Below are 25222 nucleotides of genomic sequence, written 5' to 3'. Positions count from 1 at the left end.
TGTTCAGGGAGGAGCCCGAAGCTTCTTCCCCCATCTCCAGACTATCCGAAGTCCTGGGCGATAGGCTATGACCCAGCCCCTTACTACCTTCTGAGCCCCCAGACCCAATTCTTAGTCCTCCCCTTTGCCTGGGGGGGAAGCAGGGTATCCACATCAGAGAGGTCCCAGTGGGGAGCTCTCTGCCTCTTCCAGCCCCAGACAGAGGCTGGGGAGTGGGTGGGGATAAGTGGAGGACAAGGCAGAGGTACTCACAGTTTCCTGCATGGGGTGACTGAGGGGCTTCTCAAGGGCGGCCATGTTGTTGGGCATGTCTGGGGGGTGGGAGAGCTGGGGGGGCCCATGCATGAAGTCGTTCATGGACGTCCCACCTGGGTTTCCGTGGGGGAAGTCAAAGTTGCCATGGCCCTGGTAGTTGTTGCCTGGGGAGGAAATGAGATGAGGAAGGGGGGATGGTCACCCAAAGGGACGGTGGCCACCCCTGGGAATGGGGAGGGAGTGTATAGAAGCACAAGCCAAGCCCTGTTCCTCTTCAAGGCTGGAGCTGGCTCCTGCAGTCTCAGACTTCCTGCTGCACTGTGGAGCCATGAGACAGCCTCGTCCTGTGCACCATGCACCCGGGGGCGTGTGCTGCTCGACTGCCACAGAGGAAGGGCAGGGTGGCAGGAGGGAAGGGGTGCACCAGGCTCCCGGTGGGAGGGGGTGAGGACATGGAACAGGACCAAGCCTGAGCCTTTAACAGGATCTGCTGATCTATTCACCCTCATGACCACATTTCATACCTGGGAAGACACAGGCCCAGAGGGGGTGGTCACAAAGGAAGCGACACCAGTCTCGAGGACACCATTAGAAGCCAGCGGTCTGGCCTCTCCAGCCACTGTGCCCCGTACCACGTGGCGACCTGGGAGGCTGGGGCCCTCGGCCTGTTGTAGGAGCCTGGCTAGGTGGGCTAACCTCTCTGGGCCTCTCATCACCCAGGAGCCCTGCAGACCTGAGATCAGGGATCCTGGCAGGGGAGCTGCCACACTCTTTGTTTGAAGGTGGGGTATTTCCCAGGAACCAAGGGGCAGTTAAGGGGTAAGGCTTTGTCTGGGCAGCAGGAAGAGTGAGAACCAGTGACGGTGACCTTGGTGGCCAAAGGCTGGGATTCCAGGTGCCTGGATTCTGTCCCCGGGAGGCCTGGGGGAAGAGCTGAGAACTCCAGGTGGGTATGTTCTGTTAGTGGCCACAGTAAAACTGGCTGGAGGAGAGCTGGCAGTTGCATACCCACTTCAAATCCAGTGCTTTGGGGATTATTTTTGGGGGGTGTTACCTCTTCACCACCCCCCTTCTGCCCATCGTTAGCACAGAAATCCTGTGCCCCTGCTAGACCTGTGGCTGCCTCCTCTTCCCCCCTGTTGGCACCACTCACCTTGGCTGCTGTAGTCGCTGGAGTTGGTGCCCCCAGGTGGAGGTGGGAGCGGGTAGGGGGATGGGCCGGGGCCCAGGGCTGCGATCATCTCCATGACATTGGGCATGATCATCTGGCTGGGACTCATGGTCTTGAAACGCTTGGAGGGGATGCCGTCGGGGTCATCCTTAATGTGTAGGTCCGACTTGATGGGCACTGGCCGCCAGCTGCACGTGGGGTCGATGGTGACCTCTTCAAACTCGGAGCTGGGGGAGCAACAGGGCAGAGCTGAGGCTCTGGGGTGCCAAGCTTTGGACATGAAAGCCTCTAGCTCAGACAGACACTGAGGTGTCTTTGCTGAGGCCACCTGCCCCCACTGTCAACACTGCACAAGACAGAAGCCTGGCGGGGATTTTACATCTGTTTGAGATGGGGAGACTGAGGCTTAGAAGAGCAAATGGCTGGGCAGGGGGCAGCTGGCCTCAAGGCCTCCCACCTAGGGAGCAGCAGTGGGGCCCTATCAGCTCCCTGCTCTGGCTGAGTTTCATCCCCTCTGGAGTTTTCACTTGCCCCCAGGTCCAGAAGCCCCCGAGGTCAAGTCACAGGAGGTGAGGGGTGTGGGTAAGACCTGCCGTCTGTGCAGGGGGTTCAGGACTGTGCGCATGCTCATCTCTCTCCAATCTAGGCTGCATTCCCACTCCCTCTCCCACCTGCCCCTAGCTGGGGGCCCCACTTACTGTTGGATGGCATTCAGGATCCCCCACATGTACTGATCCACCTCCAGGCCCTCCAGCAGAGCGGTTTTACTGGAAAAGGAGATGGCAGGCTTGGCCTTTGCTCCTGGACCTCAGGAGGCAGGGGCACAGCCTACCCCTCCCCACTGGGTCAAGGAGATGCTGCCGCAGATGCTGGTGAGTATTAGAGGCACAGGAGAGGGTGCCTCTGACAGCTTCACACAAAAGGTCGGCCAGAGCCCTTGTAATGTGAGCCCCACTGCTATTTGTGTTCTCTCTTTTGCTTCTAGGGCAGGTGGACACGGCTGGAGCCTGAAGAGCAGGGCCAGAGGGTAGCGACAGGAGCTCCATCCCTCCACAGTTGGGGAAAAGCCCCTCAGGGGCACCACTCACTTGCACACAGGACACCTCCAGGTCCCTCTCTCACAATTCAGCTGCAGGTATGACTCCAGGTCAAAGCACTGCAGAGGCCAGACACAGACAAATAGACAGACAGGTGAGACCAGGGCTGCCAGAAACCCTTGAGACTTCCCTATCAGGGAGGGAGACAGGCAGTGGGAGAGAACGGGGATGCGGCTGGGTGGAGCAGAAGCCAAGCGACCTTCCTGCCGCTCACAGCACGAACCAGCCATATCGCACCCCCAGAATCCCTCACCCACCTCCCCACGCCCCAGATCTATGTCCTCTGAGAAGCCTTCCTGGTCCCCCCGCTGCTGCCTCTCACTGCCTTTGCCGGTGGAGCAGAAGCCAAGCGACCTTCCTGCCGCTCACAGCACGAACCAGCCATATCGCACCCCACAGAATCCCTCACCCACCTCCCCACGCCCCAGATCTATGTCCTCTGAGAAGCCTTCCTGGTCCCCCCGCTGCTGCCTCTCACTGCCTTTGCCGTGCGACAGCCCCTCTCCCTGAGGCCAGGGGCCTGCACTCTGGCCACCCCTTCAGTCCAGCCCAGGCACCGGGGACAAATCAGGTAAAGTTTGTCAATCTGTGTCAGATAAAGTGACCAGACTGTCCATTGTGCCCACAACACTCTCTCCTGGAGGGAGGGAGGATCCTGCCCCATGATGAAGTCCTCAGTACCAGCTGTGGGCGACGGGGTGTGCTGAGGCAGCCAGCCCTGGGCCCCTCCACACGCTCATACCCAGGTTCTTGCAGAGGGGCTCCTTGTACCCCTCTTCTTGGAGACCTTCCCTGAGTAGCCTCTGCTGGTGAATGTCCCCCGGCCCGGGCTGCCCACATTTTGCACAAGGCTGTTGCAGCCTGCTCGGACTGTGACAATCCTTCCTTCCACAGCCACTTCCTGAGAACCTGCTCCAGGCAAGGCCCTGACACGACAGCAAACCAGGCAGAGGCGCCCCTGTTCCGGGTCCCAAGCCCACTGTGACCATATGTGCAGGACTTCCAGCTGGCATCTGAGACTTATCAGGGCAGAGCCTATCTAAACCCATTTCTGTAGCCCCCTGGAACCCAGCCCTGAGCACAGAGAAGATGCTCAAAGGACAGATGATGTCTGAAATGCATGAGTGGGGCCCACTGCTGATCGCGTGACGTCCTTTGGGAGGACCATTACATGGGCCCTGTCACCGCCCCCTGCCTCTCCCTCACCACCCCAAGCCAGATTCCAGGTGGCTTGTCCTGAAGTATACTTCCCGGGCCGCTCACCTGGACGTGTTTGCAATCGTGGCCTCGGGCAGGGAGCTGGATGCGCCGGAATGTGATGGGGCACTTCAGAGACACCTTGATAGCCGTCTGCTCCACGCCGTCCTCCCCATTGAGGGTTGTGTTGCCTGATGAGGCAGCCACACTGCTGAAGTTCCGCTTGACTGTGGGCGGGAGGCACAGGTGGGTGAGGAGGTGGCAGGTCTGCATGAGCTCCCCACTCTCTGGTGCAGCTGGAACTCACCCTGGTTCTCTCCCCAACCCTCACCAAACACTGGGAAGGTCCAAAATGGAGTGGTCAGATTGCCGGGTGCCCCAGGCTGCCTAGCACTCTGAAATGGCAGTCTCCTTGTGTGACCCATGTGGCATGCATGTGCCTGAGGAGGCGGCTGCAGCAGCTCCACTATCTGTAGAACAGGCCCTGCCTTCACTAGCAATGGGGGACTTTCTGCGAAGCTCACAGAAACCCAGCCTGGCACTTTGTTTTACTGAGTCAGTGAAAGCTTGGTGGAATTCTAGGGCTCCAGGAGGCAACGTGAAGAAGCACCCTCAAAGGGAGGAAGAGCGGCAGTGTCTCCACACGGTGTCCCCAGGAGATGGCACCCTGGGTATCTCCACCAAAGAAGTGGACTCTAGGCCCAGTCCTTCCCTCTAGTGCTGCTGAGGGGGGCAGGCCAGTCTGGCATCCACCCCCCATAGCTTTGGCCCAGTGAAGATGCCCCTTCTCTAAACCTGCCTGTCCTTCAAGGCCTGCCCTGGCCATCACCTCCTCCAGGAAGCACAGCTAGACTGTCATAACCATGGCCTTTAGTTTTAACCTGCCTCATGTCCTGTGCTGCTGCTGTATGTGTCTGTCCTGGCTCCTGAGCTGGGCAGCTGGCCCTTCTCCACACAGGGCAGGTCACAGAATTCCCACCTGGTCTTACAGTGCCTGGCTCAACTGATTTCACAACAGCTCCAGAAGGAGAGCACAAGCCAAGGTGGGGACTGCTCAGGGACACCCAGGGCCCAGTGGCGATATGCATGGAGCCAAAGGTCAGTACCGGGTGAACAGTGACTACTTCTCGGCCCCAAACTCAGGCAGGGCTGGGGTCTGGCTCTCACTCTGTCCCCAACCCCGACTTACTTTTCGTGATACAGTGCTCTGCGGGCAGGAGGCGCTTCTTGAGGAGGCCTTGCAGCACGGAGCGGACGGACGGCCGGTGCACCAGTTGCAGCACGAAGAGGTGGGACTGCCGAGAGAGAGTGGACCCTCAGTCCCCACCCACAGTCCCCACAGCCCTAGGCTGCCCCCAAGATCCCACAGCGATACCATCCTGGGAGAGGGTCCTCCAGGACCTGTGAGAGAGAACCCTAGAAGCCCAGGATGTGTCCTGTGACCTGACATCCAGGGCACCAGGCTGGGGTCACCACTCTGGACAGCTGCCTCTGCTCCAGGCTGACAAGGTGGACTTTGACACTGAAACACTTCCTGGATGAGGTTATGGGACACATGGCACCAGGACTGGAGCCCATCTTGCTTCCTAACCCCCCCCCCACTGCCTCCCATCAAGTGTCCTTTGCCCTTCCTGCCGGAGGGCCCATCCCTGTCTTCATTCCTCCAGGAAGCCTTCCAGGACTGCACACCCCAACCTTTCCCCACCAGGCTCCTCCCTCTGACAGCTGTGCAGCCTCACACAGCATCCCTCGTCCTTTGACTCCTATCTCTGTGTGGCCTCAGTGCCCTTATGCTGGCAAGGGCAGGATCTGAGTGTTTCCTTCTCCCGTGTGCCCTAGAAAGGCCAGCAGAGCACAGCAGGTAATTTATGTCCAGGAAGTTCCTGAGTAAGGCCTGTGTGCCAGCCCTGATCTCTGGGGACACAAGAGTGGCTCAGACATGGCCCCAGATCAACAAGTCATGGGTTGGAGGGACACACACAAACATACACACAACTCTAAGACAATAGGATCAGGAGTTAACTCCAGGTTTGGTGCAGTTGAATCTGGGGGAGAAGGTGCTGAGATTATAAAAATTTGTGAATGATTCAAGGGCAGAACACAGCTCTGAGGGACACCAACGGAAGACGTGGAGGAGATGTCCAGCAGGAGGGGCCTGCAGCAGGGAAGTAGAGGTGCACGCATGATGGACGGAGGCTGAGTGTGCGAGGGAAGCAGGCCACGTCTGACCCAGAGCACGGCGGCCTTCAAGGCCACCAGAGTCTGAAGTTCATTCTATGGGCCCTGGCCATGGGGGGTCCTGCAAGTGTGTGGAGGTGTCTTTCTGAAAGATCACTTTGGCAGCTGTGGGGATGGGGGACGGTGACCCAAGGACAAGGCTGAGTAGCAGAGAGGGGCCGAGTATCTCATGCTCCTACGATGTGCCTGTTTGTGTCCTGTGCTGTCCTGCCACTTGCAGAGTGGGCAGACGGCCCTGGGCCCCCAACCCACTCACGCAGCAGCAGGCTGTGACGGTGATCTGGATGGTGTTGCGGCCCGGCTGGCACACGTGCTTCAGGTGCAGGGGCTTGTGCGAGGTCTTGTTGTCGCCGCGCTCGATGGTGAGGGGCGTGGCGTTCACGCTGACCTGCACCGAGGCCGGCCAGTTCGTGTTCATCTGCCTGTCCTCATGGTGGTAGCACTTGAACTGCAGCTCTAGGTCAGACCTGGGGAGGGGCCAGGGTGGGGCTCAGGTAGGCTCTGCGAGGGGGCCTGCCCGTGGCCTCAGTGACCCTGAGCCAGAATGCGCACCTCGAAAGGCACCCCACTGAGTCCTTCAGGACCCCATCACTGGCCACGACCGCTCTCCCAGATCACTGAGTTCTCCTCTCACCCTGGATATCCCCCTCCCATACAGCAATCAAAACCCATCCCAGCATTCCCGGAGCTCCAGCTACATCCCCCTGGTTTCCCTCCCTGTAAGGTGATGCCTGTTCCCCCAGGACACAGAAGGAGGGAGAGAAGAACACAAATTCGACCAGTTGCGAGGCTGGTTATGCCCATCTCCAGACCCCTGCTGGGAGCACTGTTCCCGGGCCAGGGCTGTTTCTGGCTCAACCCCACCCAAGGTGGGCCCTGGGGATGCAGCACTGACGGAGTTGCAGGAGCCTCCCAGGCGAGGGAACTCACAGCTAAGGAGTGGGGTGAGGGAGCAGGGCCCCAGTCCAGGCAGGCTGCACAGGGGTCTGTCCCTATGTGGGAGTCTTGGCCCTCCGCATGAGTGTCCCAGTTCCCATGTCCTGAACGTCCACACCAGGTGTCTCTGGCAGCCTCACTACGGCCTTCCCAGCATGGCAAGGTGTGTGTGTGTCTGTGTGGTGTGTGTGTGTGTGTGTCGTGTGTGTGTGTCGTGTGGTGTGTGTGTGTGGTGTGGTGTGTGTGTGTGTGTGTCGTGTGTGTGTGTCGTGTGTGTGTGTCGTGTGTAATAAAACAAGGCGAGGGTGTCTCAGTGGAACACCAGGCAGCCATCGAAAGTGACAACCACAGGGACTCCGTAGCAATAAGTAACATGCTTATGATTTCAGGTCAAGTAAAAGGAACAGATTCAAAGTTACAGCTGTAACAACAATTCTGTAACATGTTGTAACATGTATAATTTCATACATGCCCACCCACATGTAGAGACAATGTTCAGAATGAAATGTTCATGTAGTCAGGGTGTGTGTGCTTTTCCTTTAACAACTGTATTTCCTTTATTATTTTGTGTGTGCCATAAATAAGAAAAAGAGAAAGAAACCATCATCCAAGCCCCATGAGAATAGGAGCCAAGGAAAGCCAATCTCACTTTCTGGTCACTGAAACTTAGCTGTGACCACAGGGAACATCCAGAAATCTCCATCTCCTTGGTGGGGTTAGAGGTGTGACATGGTAAGGAGGGAAGGGGCCCGAAGGGGTGGTGTGGGCACCCGAGGGTGTGTCTCACCTTGTAATACTGCCCCATGTTGACCGTGGGTGGTGGGTACTGCCCGGTGCTCGGCTGGCTTGGCATCCTTTGCCCGGGGTAGTTGGGAGAGGTGAGCGGCCTCGGGGGATTGGGGGTGGGGTACTGGCCTGGCTGGGTGGGGAACTGGCTGTTTGGTCCATATTGCTGGTTTCCATAGTTGGGCTGTGGTGGCAGAGAACAAACAGGGGAAAGGTTGTCAATGTCACTTAGCCAAGCCACTCACCTGAATGCCAGGACTGGGCCCACCTTTCCTTTACCCCTTCTGTTTTCCACTCATAAAATGCCCTCCCCACCTGTGAAGGGGAGAGGCTGAACCAGATGATGTCTGAGGTCCCTTGTTGCCCTGACATCGAGGGATATGACACTCTGCCTGAACAGTTCACATCCACCTCCCCCCAAAGCTCTTCTCCCTGGAGCGCCTGCCCTCTGAACTCCAGGGATACTTTCAGAGCATCTCATTCATGCCATCTTGAGGGGGACCAATTCTAAAGCCCCCCTCTGTGTCTCTCCTAGTGCTTGGCTCAGAGCCGTGTTCCCCAGTGTGACTGGAGAATGCAGACAACAGGATGCACTTCTAGAAAGGTGACCCCCCTGCATTCTGAGGCTGAATCTGGGTGGCACTGTACCCAAACCTCACACTGAGCAGAATACACTCCCAGTGATCAGTTCCAGGCCACTGACAACCTGCCACCTGTGCAGAAGTCGGGAGAACCAGGTCTGTGAAGGGACAAGACAAGGCAATCCCTCCTGGGAGAGGCAATTTAGAGAGAAGAGGAGACATCTCCACCCTCCAACCACCTTCCCCATCTAGAAAATCAGGTGACCCTCAGGGTCACCTACAGCAGAGACATCCAAACACAACGTCCTGTGGAGTCAGTGGCTTCATCTTCTTTTTCTGTTGAGACTCCCTGTCTAAGTGTCTCTCTTGCCCTCTAGGCCCAGATGTCCAGCTGGTGGTTGTGCCCCCAGACCTGGCAAAGGGCAGGCCCTTAATACCTGCTCACCCAATGAATGAAGGGCCGGCCTGTGGGTAAGCATCAGTGTGCCCCCAGACCTGGCAAAGGGCAGGCCCTTAATACCTGCTCACCCAATGAATGAAGGGCCTGTGGGTAAGCATCAGAGTGTGTCAGTGTCAAAGACCTTTCTACACCTCCCACTGCTGTGATACAAGGCTGCCCTGAGGCTCCCATCCCCTGAGGCATCCCATCCCCCACCAGGCCAAGGAAGAGTCCTGTACAGGACCAGGGGACCTGACTCCAGCCCCACCCTAAGGTTCTAGCAACTTAAACACTGCAGGAGCCTGCCACGGCGAGGTGGAGGCCAGTCTTCCCAGACAGGGTCAGGCCACGCAGCTGGGGACCACCCAGTGTCACAATCCAGCATCAGGCACTTTGTAGCTGGGGAGCAGTGGCGTTCTATGAAGAGGATGATTAATTTAGCAAAAAACGGAGGGCCTTTTGTGGGCTCTCTTATGGCAGGCAAGTGGGCGGGAGAGGTGGGGCACGACACTAGTGCAGGTAGGTGCAGGTTGCTGCTAATGACCAGGAATCCTGCTGCAGCTGTACCCGATGGCCTCCCTTGGTGCCGGCAGCCCCAAGGCCCTCTTTGAGCACAGAGGGTGCTGAGAAGAGGACTCAGTAACTGTGGGGGGCTGTGTGCTGGGAGTGAGGCCAGCAGTTTGAGGTCCCCCCTGAGGACAGCCAGGACCTGGGGAACCAAGGCTTGACTCAGCCTCCTGGATGTTTGAGGAAGCCCTTGATCTCCCTCCGTCCCCTCCTGGACTCAGGCCTGTGCTAGGACGGATGACGAGGGGAACTGCACAGACCTTCAAGGAACTTAAGGTTTTTAGGACCTAAACCCACTGTAAGCCCAAGCTGAAGGCCGCAGTTCTGAGACCAGATAGGAGGAGGAAGCTGTTCCGAGAAAAAGTGTGCAAGCAGGGAGCTGGGGGCCCCACGCTCAGGAAGGGGTTGAGTCCGTGTGAGCGGTCAAGGCGGGCTTCGCGAGGGGTGTCTGCTGGGTTAGGATTCTGGGGAACCTGTGTCTTGTGCGGGTGAACTAAATCCTCACCCAGGTACCAGTTGGGCCAGTTCTGCCAGCTTGTTTTCTGAGTGCTCAGTGGAGCCCTGCGACACCTCCTCCAGGAAGTCTGCCTCCTCCGACTACACACTGAGTTCCATACAAACTCTTCCCAACACCGCAGCTGAGCTGGCTGGGTAGCCCAAGAGGCGGTGCTACTCATGACACAGCGACTGGCCGTTCACGGAGACGAGACTGAAGAAACACGCCGCCTGCCTCCGGGCCATGTCCCCCTGCCTGCACAGCCTTTATGTATTTAAAGCGTTTTGTCTCAGCACTCACTCTTAGAGGAAAGTTCAGGAAGCCTTCACGTAGGCATGAGGCACTAAACCCAAGAAGGTTTAGGTCCTTGCCCAAAGTCACCCCGTTAGCACCCGAGCCAGGACGGAGGGGAACAGTAACAGTGGCTACTGCTCTCTAAGCGGCTCTACTTGCTGGCCCGGGTGAAGCACGTCCCGTCCATCCCTCATGCACGTCCCTAGGCAGCCCTAGGAGGTGGACTGGATTGTCACTGCCATTCTCAAGTGAAAAACTGAGATTCAGGGAGGTGGCATGACTTGCTTGGCCATCCAGCTGGGGACCGGCAGCACCAGGTCTCAAGCCCGGGAGCATCCCTCCCGAGGCCCTGCCTTTGGGTACAGGTCTCCAGAGGCCCAGCCACGCCCTTCCCAAGGCTCTGCCCACTACCTGAGCCTTCAAGCCCAGTTGCCACCTGTCACCCTGCCCACCCCGTCTGCTGTCACACTCACCTCTCCAGGGTAGGGCCTCTTTATGCTCTGAATGGGAAGGGACTGGGGCCGGGGGCCCGGGTAGGTCTGCTGGGGCATCCGCTGCCCGTGTGTGCCGAAGGGGCTGATGCCGGGCGGCCGGGGCTGGCTCATGCCCATGGGCGGGCCACTCATCCCCGAGGGCGTCATGCCAGCCGCCATGCTTGCGGGGTTCATGCCGGCCCCCATGGAGGCAGGCCCCCGTGGCCCGGGCTGGTTCATGAATTGGCTGTTATACGCCTGGGTGGGACCCATCTGGAAAGAGGAACAGACCTTCAACAGGAGAAGAAGAAAAAAAAAGAATAAAATGCCACATGCATTGAAAGTGCAGGGAAGGAAGGGTGGGGGAGGTGGGGGGCATATTCCTGTGGGGGTGAGGCTGGTGACAGGCCCCAAGGGACCGCTGTCCTCTGGGGCTCACTGCTGCCCTCTGCAGGCCACACAGGAAAGATGCAGCTGGGGGTGTTATGGGGGTGGGTGGGGCAGTCACTCAGATGCACAGGCAGCATTTCCAGGAAGGCAGGCAGGGACAGCGGAGGGAGTGCAGGAACAAAGGGGAGGGGCACAGGAGGGTGGAGGTGGATGAGGATGGAGGCCGGAGCCCGAGGGAGGCTGAGCCCCTTTCCCGGAAGCCCTGGTCCTGGCAACGGAGACACTCGCTCCATCCACGAAGTCTGACTAGATCCCAGATTCCACTTCTGCCCACCCGCCCCGCAGTCCCCACCTCCACACTCCCTGCCCTGCATTCCTCTGGGGCTCCCCCATCCCCCACACTCCACCCCATCCTTCTGAAGGTCAGGGGAGCAGTGCTGGGGCCTGGGCAGAACCCACAGATGGGTTGACTAGACCACTGGCCTCAGAAAGCATCTGGGGACAGACTGGTAATAAGCCTACTTTTAGACAATAAGGCCACTCTCTGGGGGTTCCAGAGAGCAATATAGAACCTCCTTCCTCATATGCAGGCACACATGAGCCACCAACCCACGCAGAACAAACACAAGCTCTCAAACACCGCTCTGACACCCCCACATCCTAACACATACCCCTCCACGTACTTCCAAGAAGACCCAGGTGCACCCTGACACCATCAGCTGCCCCAGCACACACGGGCCCACAAGCACCAACACCCCAACTCTCATTTCCGGAGTCGTCTGCCTGGCTGGGTGAGGCTGGACCAGGGCAAGTGGGACTCTTACCGGTCCATACTGGTTTATATCCTTGTTCTGCGTCTCCTGCAAGGCTGCCACAGTGGCTGTGGCCGTGGCTGTGGCCGTGGCTGCTGCTGCCGCCACTGCAGCTGCTGCGGCAGCGGCTGCCGGCTGCGTGAAGTCAGCAGGTGGCCTGGTGTGCGGAGGGATGCCCATGCCTGCGGGGGCATTAGGACCGCCGGGGTAACTGCAGGGCAGGGAAGGATGGAAGAGTGAGATACTGCCTGAATCCGAAGAGGAACCCATGATAACCCTTGGGCTGGTGGGGGGAGAGAACGGGGCTGGACCCAGGCCGTCCCTGCCCTCAGCTCACAAGTGGGTGACGCACGTAGGCTCAGAACCCAGAGGGGACAAGGGCCTCCCAGGGTTGGCAGCCATTGATGCCACTACCACGCTGCTGTGTCCTGCAGCCCTCGCTGGGTGGCACTGTACCCTCATGGCTGCAGCTTCAGGTGTGTCTGACACCTGCATGATACCAGCAGGCCGTAACGCTCTGCCAACCCTGGGCCGGAAACCCAGCAGGGCTGCAGTCAGTCCCAGGAGCTGGGGAGAGGGGAGGCCAAGGTGGGGGTCTTGGACAGGGCAGGGCAGCAAGAAGCGGATGGGCACCTCTGCTTGTCTGCATCTGTCCCACCTCGTGTCTCCAGAGTTCCCTCCTGGAGTTCCCTGCCTGTCCTCCTTTCCTCCTGACCTGAGGAACTCCCAGTCTCTGTACAGTCTGCCTCCGTGAGTCAGCAAGGCAGAGCGGATTTTCCCGGACACCTCCCATAGCTGCTCCTAATTCTCCCAGCCCAGCTCTCTCACCACCTTCCAATTTAGAAAGATACGAGGCAGAGAAGGATCGTTCTGAGGTTAAGAACGTAGGCCTTCTGCTGCGGTGTCTGATCTACAGGCCAGCCCGAGGACCAGGGGTGACTGCGCCCCTTCCATGGACGGGGCAGCCAAGGACAAGACAAGGGCAGTTCGCCCGCGCTTCTCAGGCCAGGGGTTTACACCGGACCCTCCCACCTGGATGGGGGGACGGCAGGGCTGACGTGCAATTTCTCAGGCTGCCGCCGCAGGGCAGCCCCACTCACCTGGCCCCGAAGCCCCCGCTGCCGGGGTAGTTGGGCCGGCCGTACATATTCTGCTGGATGTAGGGCTGAGCGGGGCCGGCCTTGGCCGAGAACTGCTGCTGCTGCCCAGCGAACTGCGGGGAGCTGAGGCCGGGGTTGCTGGTGGTCATGCCCGAGGCCATGGGGTTGCCGCCTGGGTTCATGGGGTTGCTGGCATTGGCCATAGGGTTCCCGAGGACCTGTGCACAGACAGAGGGGTTGTCACCCCAGCTAGCACCCCAGGGGCGTGAAGAGGAAGAGGGAGAAAAAGGGAGGGAGGAGGGAGAATGAAACAGGAGAGGACAGCAAAGGAGGAGGAGGAAAAATGGGGTGTCACTAACTGTCCCCAGAGAACACAAACGACTAGAAGGGGGTGGGCCTGGGGAGCAGGCGGTACAGAGATGAGAGCTTGAGCACTGGGATGGGATGAGGTTCACAAGGTCAGCTCACGTGGTCCCGAGGGCCTGGGCAGCTCCGTGGGAGGGAGACTGGTGCTGCACCAGGTGGCAGGTGGGGATCACACAGGACTGCTCGACCTCCTGCCCCACAAAGGGGCCTGGATGCCCTGAGGGTGGGCCACCCACAGGCCCTGGGCTGCTGCTTTGGGAGGGCCAAGAGAAGCCCAACTTGCTAGCTCTGGAGGCAGCAGGATACTGGCCAAGGGCCCCTGTGGCCTGAGACCAGAGGGAAGCCGAAGTGTCCCTTCAGGGCAGCAACCAGTCCCGAGCCTTTCATGTCGCCACAGCCAAGGCTGGCAGGGGTCAAGAGAACCTCCATGAGGGCAGAGGAGGAGTAAAGCAAAGAGGAGAGAGGAAGGAACAGGAGTGGGAGGCAGCTTGACTAGGGGGTGTGGCTGGGGGTTTGTCACAAGCTCAAGGCACAACATTTTGCTGAAATCTAACCCCGGCATCCAGCGTCAAAGACTCCATACTTTGGAGCCCTGAGGACAGTAATGCTGGGGGTTTGTCACAAGCTCAAGGCACAACATTTTGCTGAAATCTAACCCCGGCATCCAGGGTCAAAGACTCCATACTTTGGAGCCCTGAGGACAGTAATACACAGGAAGTGCTCCTGCTTATCCAACCTTGCCACTTGTCAGATGAAAGCCATTCCCCCGAAAGCCCTAGGATGGAAGCAGTCCACAGGGGCCCAGATGCTGCCCTCCTAAGGTGGGTGTGGTCCCTTTCTGGATGGAGATGTGTCCACAATCAGGTGTGCCCTGAAAACTGGTCTTCCCAGCTGGGAAGATCCTGGCAAGGAGGGCTGATGTGTCATGGTGACCTGAGGGCTCCAAGGGTTGAGGGATGCTCCTGTCTGAAAGGAGCTGGGGGTGGCATAGTCTCTTACCTGGCTCTGGGATGTGTTGGTCACTCCCCAAACCGTGGTGACCACGGAGAGGGAGCCGGGAGGCTGGTTGGTGTTCTGCTGCCAAGGGACAGAGTCATAGGGGAACGACCCATCACTGTAGAGGGAGACAGATAGAGACCCTCAGGGGCTGGGGCAATAGGCTCAGATGGAGCTGCTACCACCACCCCACCACACTGCCACAGCTCCCAGCCAGCCCTAGGTGACCCTCATCCCAGTCAGGCCTGGACTCCAGGGGCCTGTCATGGTGCCCAATGCAGAATGGGTGGGCCTTGCACAGTGACAGGATGTGGAGAAGTGAGCACGTCTCCCAACACTGCTGGGGGCCACCCCCATGGCCATCTGTCTCACCTTAGCCCAAAGTCCACAGGCCATGCAATGGAGGAAGTGGCGTGACCTGAGGCTCCACCTAAGCTCCTGTGCTCTGGCTCCAAGTGAGCCTCCCAGAAGAGCCTGGGCCCCCCCACACCACCTTCCCTTGGAACTGCCTGGTCCCCTCAGTGAAGGCTGCAAGGGACTGAGTCTGAGGGTCTCCGCTCACCCCCCTGCCTCCTGAGCCCTCATAGTGGGTTGGCTGCCCAGCCCGGCTGACTTGGCCTTTGAAACACACCCCTCCTTCCCGACCACAGACAACAGACAACACGGGCAGAGGCCTACCTGCCGGGCACTGAGCTCATCTCCCTCAAACACCTAAGACACTCAACACAGTCGAAGGCCTTCTGTGGCTTCCAGTGTTTACAAGGCGAAGTCCAAAGCCACATTCAAGAATGATTTACCCCTTGGCTGATCCCACTCTACCCTGCACCCTGCTTCGGCCGGCCTCTCTCAGAGCTGCCCCCTGCATGTCCACTTCTTCCCCACCCACCGCTGCCACGTCTCCCATCCCCTTGGTAGGCCCAGCAGTGCCTGCCTGATCTGAGCCCCCCACACCAGAAGCAAGGACTTAGCCTTCAGCCCCTAGGTCTACAGCGAGTGTTCAATACGGCCTTCCTAGTGATTGCCCAGGTCCAGCAGATTCTGGGGACAGGGCAGGCAGGGTCACAGCATGAAGACGTGCTAGGGACCAGGAGTGCGGGCTGAGGCTGTCTCTCCCCCAGAGCCTGCACTGGCTCTCCAGTACCAGCAAGGGTCACAAAACCCCAGACGTGGACCCTAGAAGAGTGGAAAAGCAGAGCACCCACATCTGGGGCACCACCTCTACCCTGGGGCATCTCCGTGGGGGGTGAGGCCTGCAGTGCAGCGCTGTCTGGTACTCCGTGTGTGCGCATGTGTTTGGGGAAGGAGCTCTGAAGGTGGGTGGGAGGTAGGAAGGCACCTCAGGTCTCTGCACAGGAGTCTGCAGAAGGTGAAGGAGAACCTGTGCCCCGGCCAAGGGGCCAGCCCAGCCCTTGAGGCCCAGGCAAGTGGGGTGGAGGTGCTGGGGAGGCACTGATGCAGGGAGCCCAGCCCGGCCTGCAGGCGGGGAGCCAGGGGGGCTGCATCTCGTGCCCTCCACTTGCACAGTGGGGTCCTGAGCAGTGCTGGTCAAGTCGAATGGGCTCCTGCAGATGGACCAGCCTGCAGGGCAGGGCCGTGTTCCAGCCACTCACACTTGCACCCCCGCCTGGAACCCCCTCCCTTAGATTTCTCTCTGCCCGGTGGCCTCTTGCTTCCTCCCTGTTTGCTCAGACATCACGTCCTTGGAGGGGCTCGTTCCCCTCCTGGTATGAGAGCAACTCCCACCCCATACTCCCTCTCCCTCTTACCCTGGCTTTTGAATTTTTTTCATAACATCTCACATAACATCTTTCATAACATCTGTCATAACTATAGATTTATTTGATTATTATCCAACAGCCACTAGCACGGAAGCCCCGTGAGAGCAGTGACTTTTGTTTTGTTCAAGCCTCTGCCTCAGTACCTAGGCGTGTGCCAGACCCATTGTGAACGTGAGGGACTGTGTGGCTTAAAGGGTTAATGGACAAATGTCCTAGCCCCCTGGCCAGGTCCTGAAAGGGAGCCCCTCCACTCCAGGAGGCACCAGCCTTCCTGCAGCAAGTCACACTGCACTTTCTAGGCCAAAGGGGCTGAGTCCTCCCAGGGGTTTCTGGCCTTCCCCTCCATGGAGTCCCAGAGCAACTCAGCCTCACTCTGTCCCAGGCTGGGTGGCTGTCACCCCTGGTACAGGTCAGGACCTGCCCCTCACTTGCTCAGGGCCCTGGAGCAAGTTCCTGGACTCAGTCTCCTCATTTATAGGATGGGTGTAGGAATGACACCCCACTCTACTCTCGGTGGTTTCCAACTGCGAGTCACAGAACATGAGGGGGTGGTGACACTGAACCAGCACGAGGGGAAAAGAGGCAGCAAAATGTAAAGTAATCAAGTGTGTACACCCAGGACGGGCATTATTCCTTGAACGGACATCTTGGTTTTATATACAAACATACGTGTGCGGGGCCGGCCCGTGGCTCACTCGGGAGAGTGCGGTGCTGATAGCACCAAGGCCACGGGTTCGGATCCCATATAGGGATGGCCGGTTCGCTCAGGTGCTGACAACACCAAGTCAAGGGTTAAGATCCCCTTACCGGTCATCTTTAAAAAAAAAAAAGTTTGCCCNTGAACCAGCACGAGGGGAAAAGAGGCAGCAAAATGTAAAGTAATCAAGTGTGTACACCCAGGAAGGGCATTATTCCTTGAACGGACATCTTGGTTTTATATACAAACATACGTGTGCGGGGCCGGCCCGTGGCTCACTCGGGAGAGTGCGGTGCTGATAGCACCAAGGCCACGGGTTCGGATCCCATATAGGGATGGCCGGTTCGCTCAGGTGCTGACAACACCAAGTCAAGGGTTAAGATCCCCTTACCGGTCATCTTTAAAAAAAAAAAAGTTTGCCCTGGGCCACGGTGTAATATGCATATTTACATATCTACTGTGGGTCTCAGTCAAATAAGTTTGAATGCAGGCCTGGGTAGCCCAAGTCTGATGTGGCTCAAAGAAGAGAATGCAGTCAGAAAGGCTCTGTCGACTGGAGAGGGCCAGAATGCAGCACCACTCATGGCTTCTGGGGAAAACAGCAGGACTAGAGCTTGGAGGAGAGAGACTGCACTCAGGCTCTGGGCTGGCAGACAGACTCTGTACCTGAGCTGCTGAATGGGGACTGGGAGCCCAGAGATATGGGGTGAGCGGGGCAGGAAATGCAAGAAAGTAAGCAACGTGCGTGCTCCTCAGGGGTCCTGGGGTTCTGGGGTCCAGGGCTGGCACCCAGAGTCTCACAGGAAGGCCCTGTAGGCTCCGGTTTTGAAAAACAACGAGAACCGTGGACACCTGCTCTCCCACAAGGCTCCCATCCTGCGTGTGCTGGGTGAACACTGGATCCCCCAGCAGCTTAAAGCACAAGCTGGAGTCTTCCCTCCCCAGACGCCTGCCCAAGTTCCACCAGCCCTCCAGGCTGACATCTGCTTTAGAACAGGTTCCTGTCCCTTTAGAATGTGTCCAGACAGGCTCAGGAAGTAAAGCCCCCTGGGATTCCCCGGAGCCCAGCAGGGCCCCGCCTGAGCCCAGGGAGCCAGCAGCTGCTGCCTCACCAGGGACAGCGCATAGGCCCCCAGACAAGTTCCCACTGCCCTGCACCTCGTGGGTGGGCCTCGTGGGCGGAAACCGGCTCCTTCCTGTTTTGCGCCCTCCACCCCAAACTTGGTGAGAAGCAAAGTTAACCAGCGTTCCCAAACTGGGCATCCTGCCGTCTGGCTGGAAGGCTGGCTGCCTCACAGCAAAGGTGCACACCCGGCACACACGGGCCCGTGGGGACACATACGTGCCCGCGCTCACGGAGCCTGGTGCTATGCCGCGGCACACGCTGGGGAAGAGACAGGCACAGCACGCGGTGGCCTCGGGACCTGCATGCCTCCACACGCACCTGCCGCAGAAGCAGGAGTGGCAGCCGCACCGACGCGGCTGACTCATCCCGTTCTGGGGGACATGGCTCTTGCTGGTTGTCGCAGTGGAGGCTCTCACCCCTGCAGGCCCACCCCAGCAGACAGCCTTGCTGACGCAACGTCTCCGCCTGGACTCAGACACCCCCGCCGGAGGGCTGCCCAGTCCCTGTCCCAGAGGATCAAGGACAAGCCAAGCTCCTGGGTTGCTACCAGGGAGGCAGGGCCTGAATGGAATGAGAGGGGAACTTGGGGTGACCTGTGGGGGGGTCTTGACATACCTTCCCCCACTGACAAGCACTATTTAACCTGCAGACATGCTCAGACCAGGTCAGAGGTACTTGGCATTTCTTAGTAATTTTGCCCTACTCTGTACACCGCTAATCCAGCATGACCAGGTCTCATGCTACAAGTTGCCCCCTGCCATAGTCCTTTCCAGCAAAAACTACCCCAACGATCCTGATCCACCCAGAGGCAGCAGAGCCCAAAGCCGTTTGGAATTTCAGCAGCGTTTTGCCTGCCAAGCACTTCCTAACACAGAGGCAGCTGCCTTCTCATCTCCGTGTCTCTTCTCAGCCTGGAATGCTCTATCACACCCTGAAAATGCCATTTATTCTCTCCAGGCTCCTCCAAAGGTCACCTCCTCCAAGAAGCTCTGGTACATCAGCCTGAGCTGCACTGGCTCCTTACACTCCTGGGGCGCGAGTGAGAGCCCTCTTGCCTTTTCCCACCTGCCCCAGTAGCCATCGCCTCAAGTTCACGGGCTCCCTGTGCCTGGCACGACGTCTTCACACACCGATGGGGCTCAGGAAGCCTTAGCCAAACAAAAAAAGTGCCAAGGAGAAACACCACCTCCTTGTGCTCGCTGTTGATGCTGAGAATGAATGAAGGTGTCCACCTGTTAAGCCTGACTGCTGACCACCTAGTATGCCTGTGACCATGCAGGCTGGTACTGGGGTCCAGGAAGTGAGACAGAGGTCCCGGCTCTCCAGGGAGAGGGACAGAGAAGGAAGCGGTGACCCGCTGCTCAGTCCCATTATGCCTCAGCGTCTTCATCTCAAATGGGATGATTACAGCCCCTTCCTCAGGAGGCTGCCGTGAGGATTAAGTGTAAGTGCCTAACATGTGTGCAGCACAAAGAACAGGGGCCAGCACACCTTGGACACCCTAGAACTGCTGGCTGCTGTTATTGTTATGATTTACCAAGTGTCTTCTGGATGCAAAGAATCATGTGAATTTACTTGCACCTAAGAACTCATTTAATCTCATTAAGTGGATTCACCAGGCGCATTTCTTAAGAGCAGAGGCTCACAGGGTAGCAGAGCCAGTCAAGGGTAAGGCCACCAGGTCACCTCACCACACCGGGCACACCGTCTCAGGGAACGGTGCAGTAAGGCAGAGCTCCCCATATAGAGACAGTGAGAGCACAAGGGCACATGTACTACTAGAGCGACCTAGAAGTCCACAAGAGTGCCACGAAGGGGGTTCGCAGGGAAGTCGCCTTTGGGAAGTCACCCAGCATGAAGGGACAGAGGAGATGTAACACTGGGCTTCAAAGGTCAGCTGCAGAGAAAATCCAAATAGTGCCCCAGGAAAAAAATTTCTTTATATACCAAATTGCCTGCTTTAGCCTGAACTGGGTATGTTGGCAAGATTCAGGGACTCTGACTCAATATTTTTGAGGCTAATATTCAAACGAATGAGGGAAGCCTTGCAGGAGAGGTTGCCTATGTGGGCTCTGGAGATGGGCTCTTTGGGGTCAAACCCTGGTTCTGCCACTGCCAATATCTGTGACCTTTGACATGTTTTTCTAAGTCAGCCTCAAATTCCTCATCTGTAAAGTGGGACTAACTCTCTTGTAGGAGGAAACATGAGAATACAAGTAACGCTTAGCACATGCTTGGTAGGGAGACTTATGCCTCTCTTGCCAATTTTCCAGCCCAGCCACCACATGGTACCAGGATTTACTCGACACAATGAAGGTGCTTATAAGTTTGCAAATATGCTACCAATGGGAGGGACTGTTATCACTCCTGCCTGTCAACTAGAAGGAAGGTGCTTTCCAAGCCTCTGAGGCTTCCTTAGCGTTCTTCTGCCTTCCCTTCTCCAGCTAGTGAACTCCTGCCTGTGCTTCAAAGCCCAGTCTGCATACTCCCATTTAGGACTCTCCTAGGCAGAAGCCAGGGCATCTTCCTCTGTTCCCTCAACACTTTCACATATTTTATAGAGGGCTCTTCATGCTGCGGTTTCAGCAGACGGTTTACATGTCTGAGTACCAGCTCCACAGACACTGGAGGAGGTTTGCTGCACGAGAGAAAATGAGCAGGCCTGGGACGAGAAAGTGCTGATTCCTGGCTCCTGGGCACCCCTGTGGCAGCAGCATCTACACAGACATTCCTGGAAGGAAGAGGTGGGGAGGGCTGGGCTATCTCTTCCCTTGCACTTGGAACAGCCGCTTTATTTGGAAGAAATAACCAATTCTCATTAAGGGTCTTGTCAGACCCTAATTAATTTCCCTGATCTGGCTATATTGATCCCGTCTCTGTGCAAAGCTGTAGTGTTACCACTAATGAAACGCCAAGCCAGTGAGGAGCTGGAGCTCCCGCCCTCTTTAATTTAGGGAACCATTAGCAGCGTTCTCCATCATCACAATTACTGGGGCCTACTTCCTTCCTTCCCTGCGGTGAAACTTAGAGAGAAACTTGTGCAGCTAACTGCATGTTAGAGGGTGTTACAATTTTTCAATAGGAAGGAGGAAAGAAGAAAGATCCTTGCATCTTTGCAATCTGGAACTAATGGAGCAGGGATTCATGGGTCTTTCAATTCTCCCTTTCATTGCTTTCTTTCTTTCTTTCTTAATTTTCTGGGGGCAAGAAGGGCCTACTACAAACTGCACTTTGGTACAGCTATGCAAAAAAGAGCTAAAAATGACAGCTGTGAAGATGACGTGAAGTGAGCAAGGATAGGAGAAGCCTGGGGGTCACTTCTGATGGGCCCCTTCTTGTTGGTTGACCACGAGTGAGCACAACAGTCTGATGGCACCAGCGGAGGGTCGGGGAAATAACCACAGGTCCGTGGGGCTCCCTGGGTGCCAGGCATGGCGACAAACATGTAAGCCCTGCCACAGCTGTTAGTCCCCTTCTCGAGGAGAAAACTATGGCACAGAGAGGTTAAGTCACTGCACAAAAGTCACTCAGCTGGAAGATAGCAGAGCCGAAACTTGGGTCCTGGCAGCCTGGATCCCCGGCCTGTGCCCCATCTGCTACACCCGGGGGACACCAGGGAATCCCTCCTGCCCAGGAACATCTCCTCTGGGGGCTGCAAATCTTGCACCCAGAAGAAGAAGGGTGGCACCCCTTGATCTGGAGTCTTTCCCAGTTCTAGCCAGCTTTGATTGTAGTCAAATTAACAGCATAAACAAGATTTATTAGGCTCTTAATTACCTTTGTTACACTGATTTGTATACAGACAATGTGCTAATCACAAATTGCTTTTTTAACCACTCATTAAAAGTCTGGGAAAAGAAGGCAGAAATACTTAGTTGGCATCAAGTCCAGGTCACTACAGGGACCTGGAAAGTGTTCCACTGATCGGGCCCTTGCCTGGGACCTCGCCAGGCCTCCCTGCTCTTGTGTAGCTTTCTGGACACCTTCTGTAAGCACAGAGGACAGCACTGCTTATGGCCAGGGGCGAGGACAGAACATGGTGTGAGTGTAAAGACTTTGACAAACTGTGGATAATCACTGCTCCTCATAAGCAGAGTTACCCTCAGAAACAGCAGTGGGCTCTGATGGCCTGACCCTTCTCTGACATCCTGCTCCTGGTACTGAGCATCGTTACGTCCCCATGGGCAGGGAACCACCATGGGGCTCAGCGAGGTCAAAGGCCTTGTTTGGAGGCACAGCCCTGGATGGAAGAGCTCAGGCTCGGACTCGCAGCCTCAAGCTGTGGCACGGAACCTCCCTGGCCTGCAGTGGGCGTGACTGATGTCCAAGCTACAGAAATGCTGACGAGGACGGATTCAAGCAGCTTCCTGACTGTGAAAATTCTCGACTTTCTCTTCCATTTTCTTTCCTTCTGGTTTGGGGAATTACGTTAGGGACTTAAAAGCTGATGGAGCCCATTGGAGTTTCCCTGGAAATGAGGGGTTTCTCTCTTGGAGAAATTCAGGAAGATTACAAGGAGAGACCAGCTAACGTATAATCATTCAGCTACACCGCGTCCTCGGAACAGCCCTGGGCGTAGGGAAGGGACTTAGACACCGACCCTCCTTCAACCTATGATGCTTCTTTCGGGTCTCAACTGTCCCACTATAAAACGGGAAACCGGGTAAGCTATGGGTCAGAACGGTGGATGACCCTCTTCCAAAAAGACCCTCCAAATCGGGTTAACAAACAGACACCACCTCACTGATCTCGAACAGCAGCAGGGTGGGCACCAGAGCACCGTGCGTTGTTTAACGCCCCCCTGTGCCCCTTATTGGCTGTGTTCTTGGGCAAGTCCCTTTCCCACTCTGGACCTTTTCCCTCACAGTTCTGCCATTCCCAGTGCAGGGAATGTGGTACTACCCAGAAAGCCCACCACCTCACTGTGCTCCTGGTGGGGGGGCGTCGTTCCATGCAACTGATGGGTTGTCCACCTATACTTAGAAAGTCTTCCAGCCCACACAGCTCTCCCTTCTCTGACAGACCACCTAAGGCCCAAAGAATAAAAGCCAGACTGGCCTTCAAGCCTCAGACCACCTGCTTGGCATTCACTCATTTTCTGGCTCTACAAGGAGCCGACCCATGGCAGTTGCAGACGCAGGAGGGCACTGGCTGCTGACCAGTGGCTCTTTGGGCCACAGCATTTCTTAGGAAAGCCAGTTTGAACTCACAGAACACACATGCCCACTCTTAACGTAAGTCCTTCAGGGTCAAGACCCCTCCTCTTCCAGGCAGCCTCCCTATCCTCCTCCTTCTGAACCCCACAGCCCGGTGACCTGTCAGCTAACCCTAACACTGCCTTGATCTGCCAGCTCCCACTTTTGCCCCAATCAGTCTTATTTCCCCAACTAGCTGGATTCAGCTCCTTGGGCACAGACAACCCTCATTGCTGCTCAACCTTAGGACCGAACAATCTCGTGCCTTCGCTCAACTCAGCGAAGACCTGGCAAAGGGCTGCCTGTGGTCCAGATCAGTCGTGCTCAGTGGCTCGAATGATCTCGGTCAAGCAGGTCTGCAGCAGGTCTCTAGTGGGGAGCCGCAGGGCTCTGGCCTGTCATCAGCAACAACTTTACTGAAATGGTTTGGAAGACAGAAGGCTGGGAAGAGCATAACCAGTGGGATGATGGGAGGCAGGACAATTTCTGGAGGGATGGATGGCTGGGCCAGAATTAATGAGCTCAAATTTCACAAGGGCAACTGCAAAGTATGTCACTTAAGTTAAATTCAGCTACAACCTGTACTCGGCGGCTGGGTTCAGGTGAAGATGACCTGAGGCTTTCAGCTGAACCAAGAGTAAGGGGTGGAAGGCAGGAGGAGGCAGGTTTTGCCTCTAGTGCAGTGGTACTCAACCAAGGATGACACCCCTGAAACCCCTCCCCAAATAGTGAGGGTGCTTTTGCTGCTACAATGTTTGGTGGTGTGGGGGCAGTCATTTAAAGAACAGAGTGGGCCCTACAAAGTCCTGCACCATGAAAAGTTATCCTGTGTAAATGCCAAGCCCCCTGAGAAACATGCCACAGAAGGGAGGCATGTGAAGCTGTCAGCCACCAGACCCGGGGTCCAGGGAGATAGCAACTCTGGGAGGTGGTGGGTTTGCTGTGGCACACAGTGCTTCTGACCGAGGCAGGCAACCACATGTCAGGGGCAATCCTGCCCAGGCAGGGCACTGGACTTAATGAGTGCTAAGGTCCTTTCTGGTTCCAAGAGTCAACAAGCCTTTAATTCAATTTATACAGCATGGTTGACACCCATGTTCTCGGCAGTGCCTTGGTGTGACCTGGGTCTGCCTGCAGCGTGCTCTGGGCTGCGGGCCCCTCAGTCAGGCTGGATAATGAGAGCTGAGCTCTGACTGCAAATGCCTCTCCTGGTCATTAGTGAGGACACGCACAGGGAGGGCAGACAGCATGACAGGCCCTGCTGTTCCAGGGTCAGCCTGCTGAGCACTTGGAGAGAGCATCCCCAGCTCAGCAAGGGACTCGCGAGATAATTAACTGAGGGAATTGCCAGTCCTGACCACATGCTCCTCCTGAGGCTGGCACGGGGCAGACTGGCCGATGTCTTGGTGTCTGGCTGTCCCCAGCAAGCCCAGTCCTGCCTGTACCCCTGGGCTTCTGGCGGACCTAGCCCAGCCTCACTGGCTCCAGCTTCACTTGGAGGTGGGACCACCAGCCCTGTGGCCTTCATGAGACCCTGTCAGCCACTCATGTCCCTGGATTTGCCAAGACCCTGCTCAGGAAAGAGAGAAGGCCCCGAGTTCAGGATTTCTTTTTGTATTTTTTTAAAAGATGACCGGTAAGGGGATCTTAACCCTTGGCTTGGTGTTGTCAGCACCACGCTCAGCCAGTGAGCGAACTGACCATCCCTATGTGGGATCCGAACCCGTGGCCTTGGTGTTATCATTACCGCACTCTCCTGAGTGAGCCACAGGCCGGCCGGCCGAGTTCAGGATTTCTAACTTTCCACCAGAAGCCTAGAACCTGACAAAGAAACAGCTCCCGACCAAAGGGACAAAGCCGTCAGGTTGCATAAACCTGGTGCTGTCAACATGTTTAGATGGGGAAGAAACAGAGTTCACCATGAGGATTTAAAAACTGCATTTTAGAAAATGTAATATCCTTATGGCTGCTCAGAGGCCTCCACCCCAGTTCTTCCACCTCAGGGGCGCTTCACTGGAGACATGAGGGCCCACGGAGTGGCTGCTCAGTGCCCACCCAAGCAGCCTGGGCCCGCCCCCTGGAGGCGTGTGCCCACTCACCTGTGCGACAGAGTGGGTTTCATGGAGCTCATGGAGTTGAGGGGGGGCTGCATGGGGAGTTTCCCAGGGGGGTCGTTCTGGCGGCTCTTCTGATGTCGGAGCAGCAGCAGGCGGCCGAGCTCCTCACACCAGG

General features: G+C 57.1%; 1 protein-coding gene across 1 annotated transcript; it reads right to left on the bottom strand.

The window, feature by feature from the left end:
• Window positions 1-252: 252 nt before the first annotated feature.
• Window positions 253-25222, bottom strand: ZMIZ1 (zinc finger, MIZ-type containing 1; the record flags this gene model as incomplete). The annotated part of the gene is made up of 14 exons (XM_008563539.1): window positions 25090-25222; window positions 14057-14312; window positions 13374-13524; window positions 12833-13050; window positions 11745-11867; window positions 10531-10821; window positions 7665-7864; window positions 6215-6425; window positions 4910-5015; window positions 3787-3947; window positions 2515-2582; window positions 2125-2193; window positions 1409-1653; window positions 253-419 (listed from the first exon to the last, which is right to left on the bottom strand). Coding segments are annotated over exons 1-14 (2319 nt in total), but the record flags the coding sequence as incomplete, so codon positions are not given.

This window comes from Galeopterus variegatus, unplaced genomic scaffold (genome assembly GCF_000696425.1).
Source record: "Galeopterus variegatus unplaced genomic scaffold, G_variegatus-3.0.2 Scaffold13938, whole genome shotgun sequence".
Taxonomy (NCBI): Eukaryota; Metazoa; Chordata; class Mammalia; order Dermoptera; family Cynocephalidae; genus Galeopterus; species Galeopterus variegatus.
This window is presented reverse-complemented; position numbering and strand designations above follow the sequence as displayed.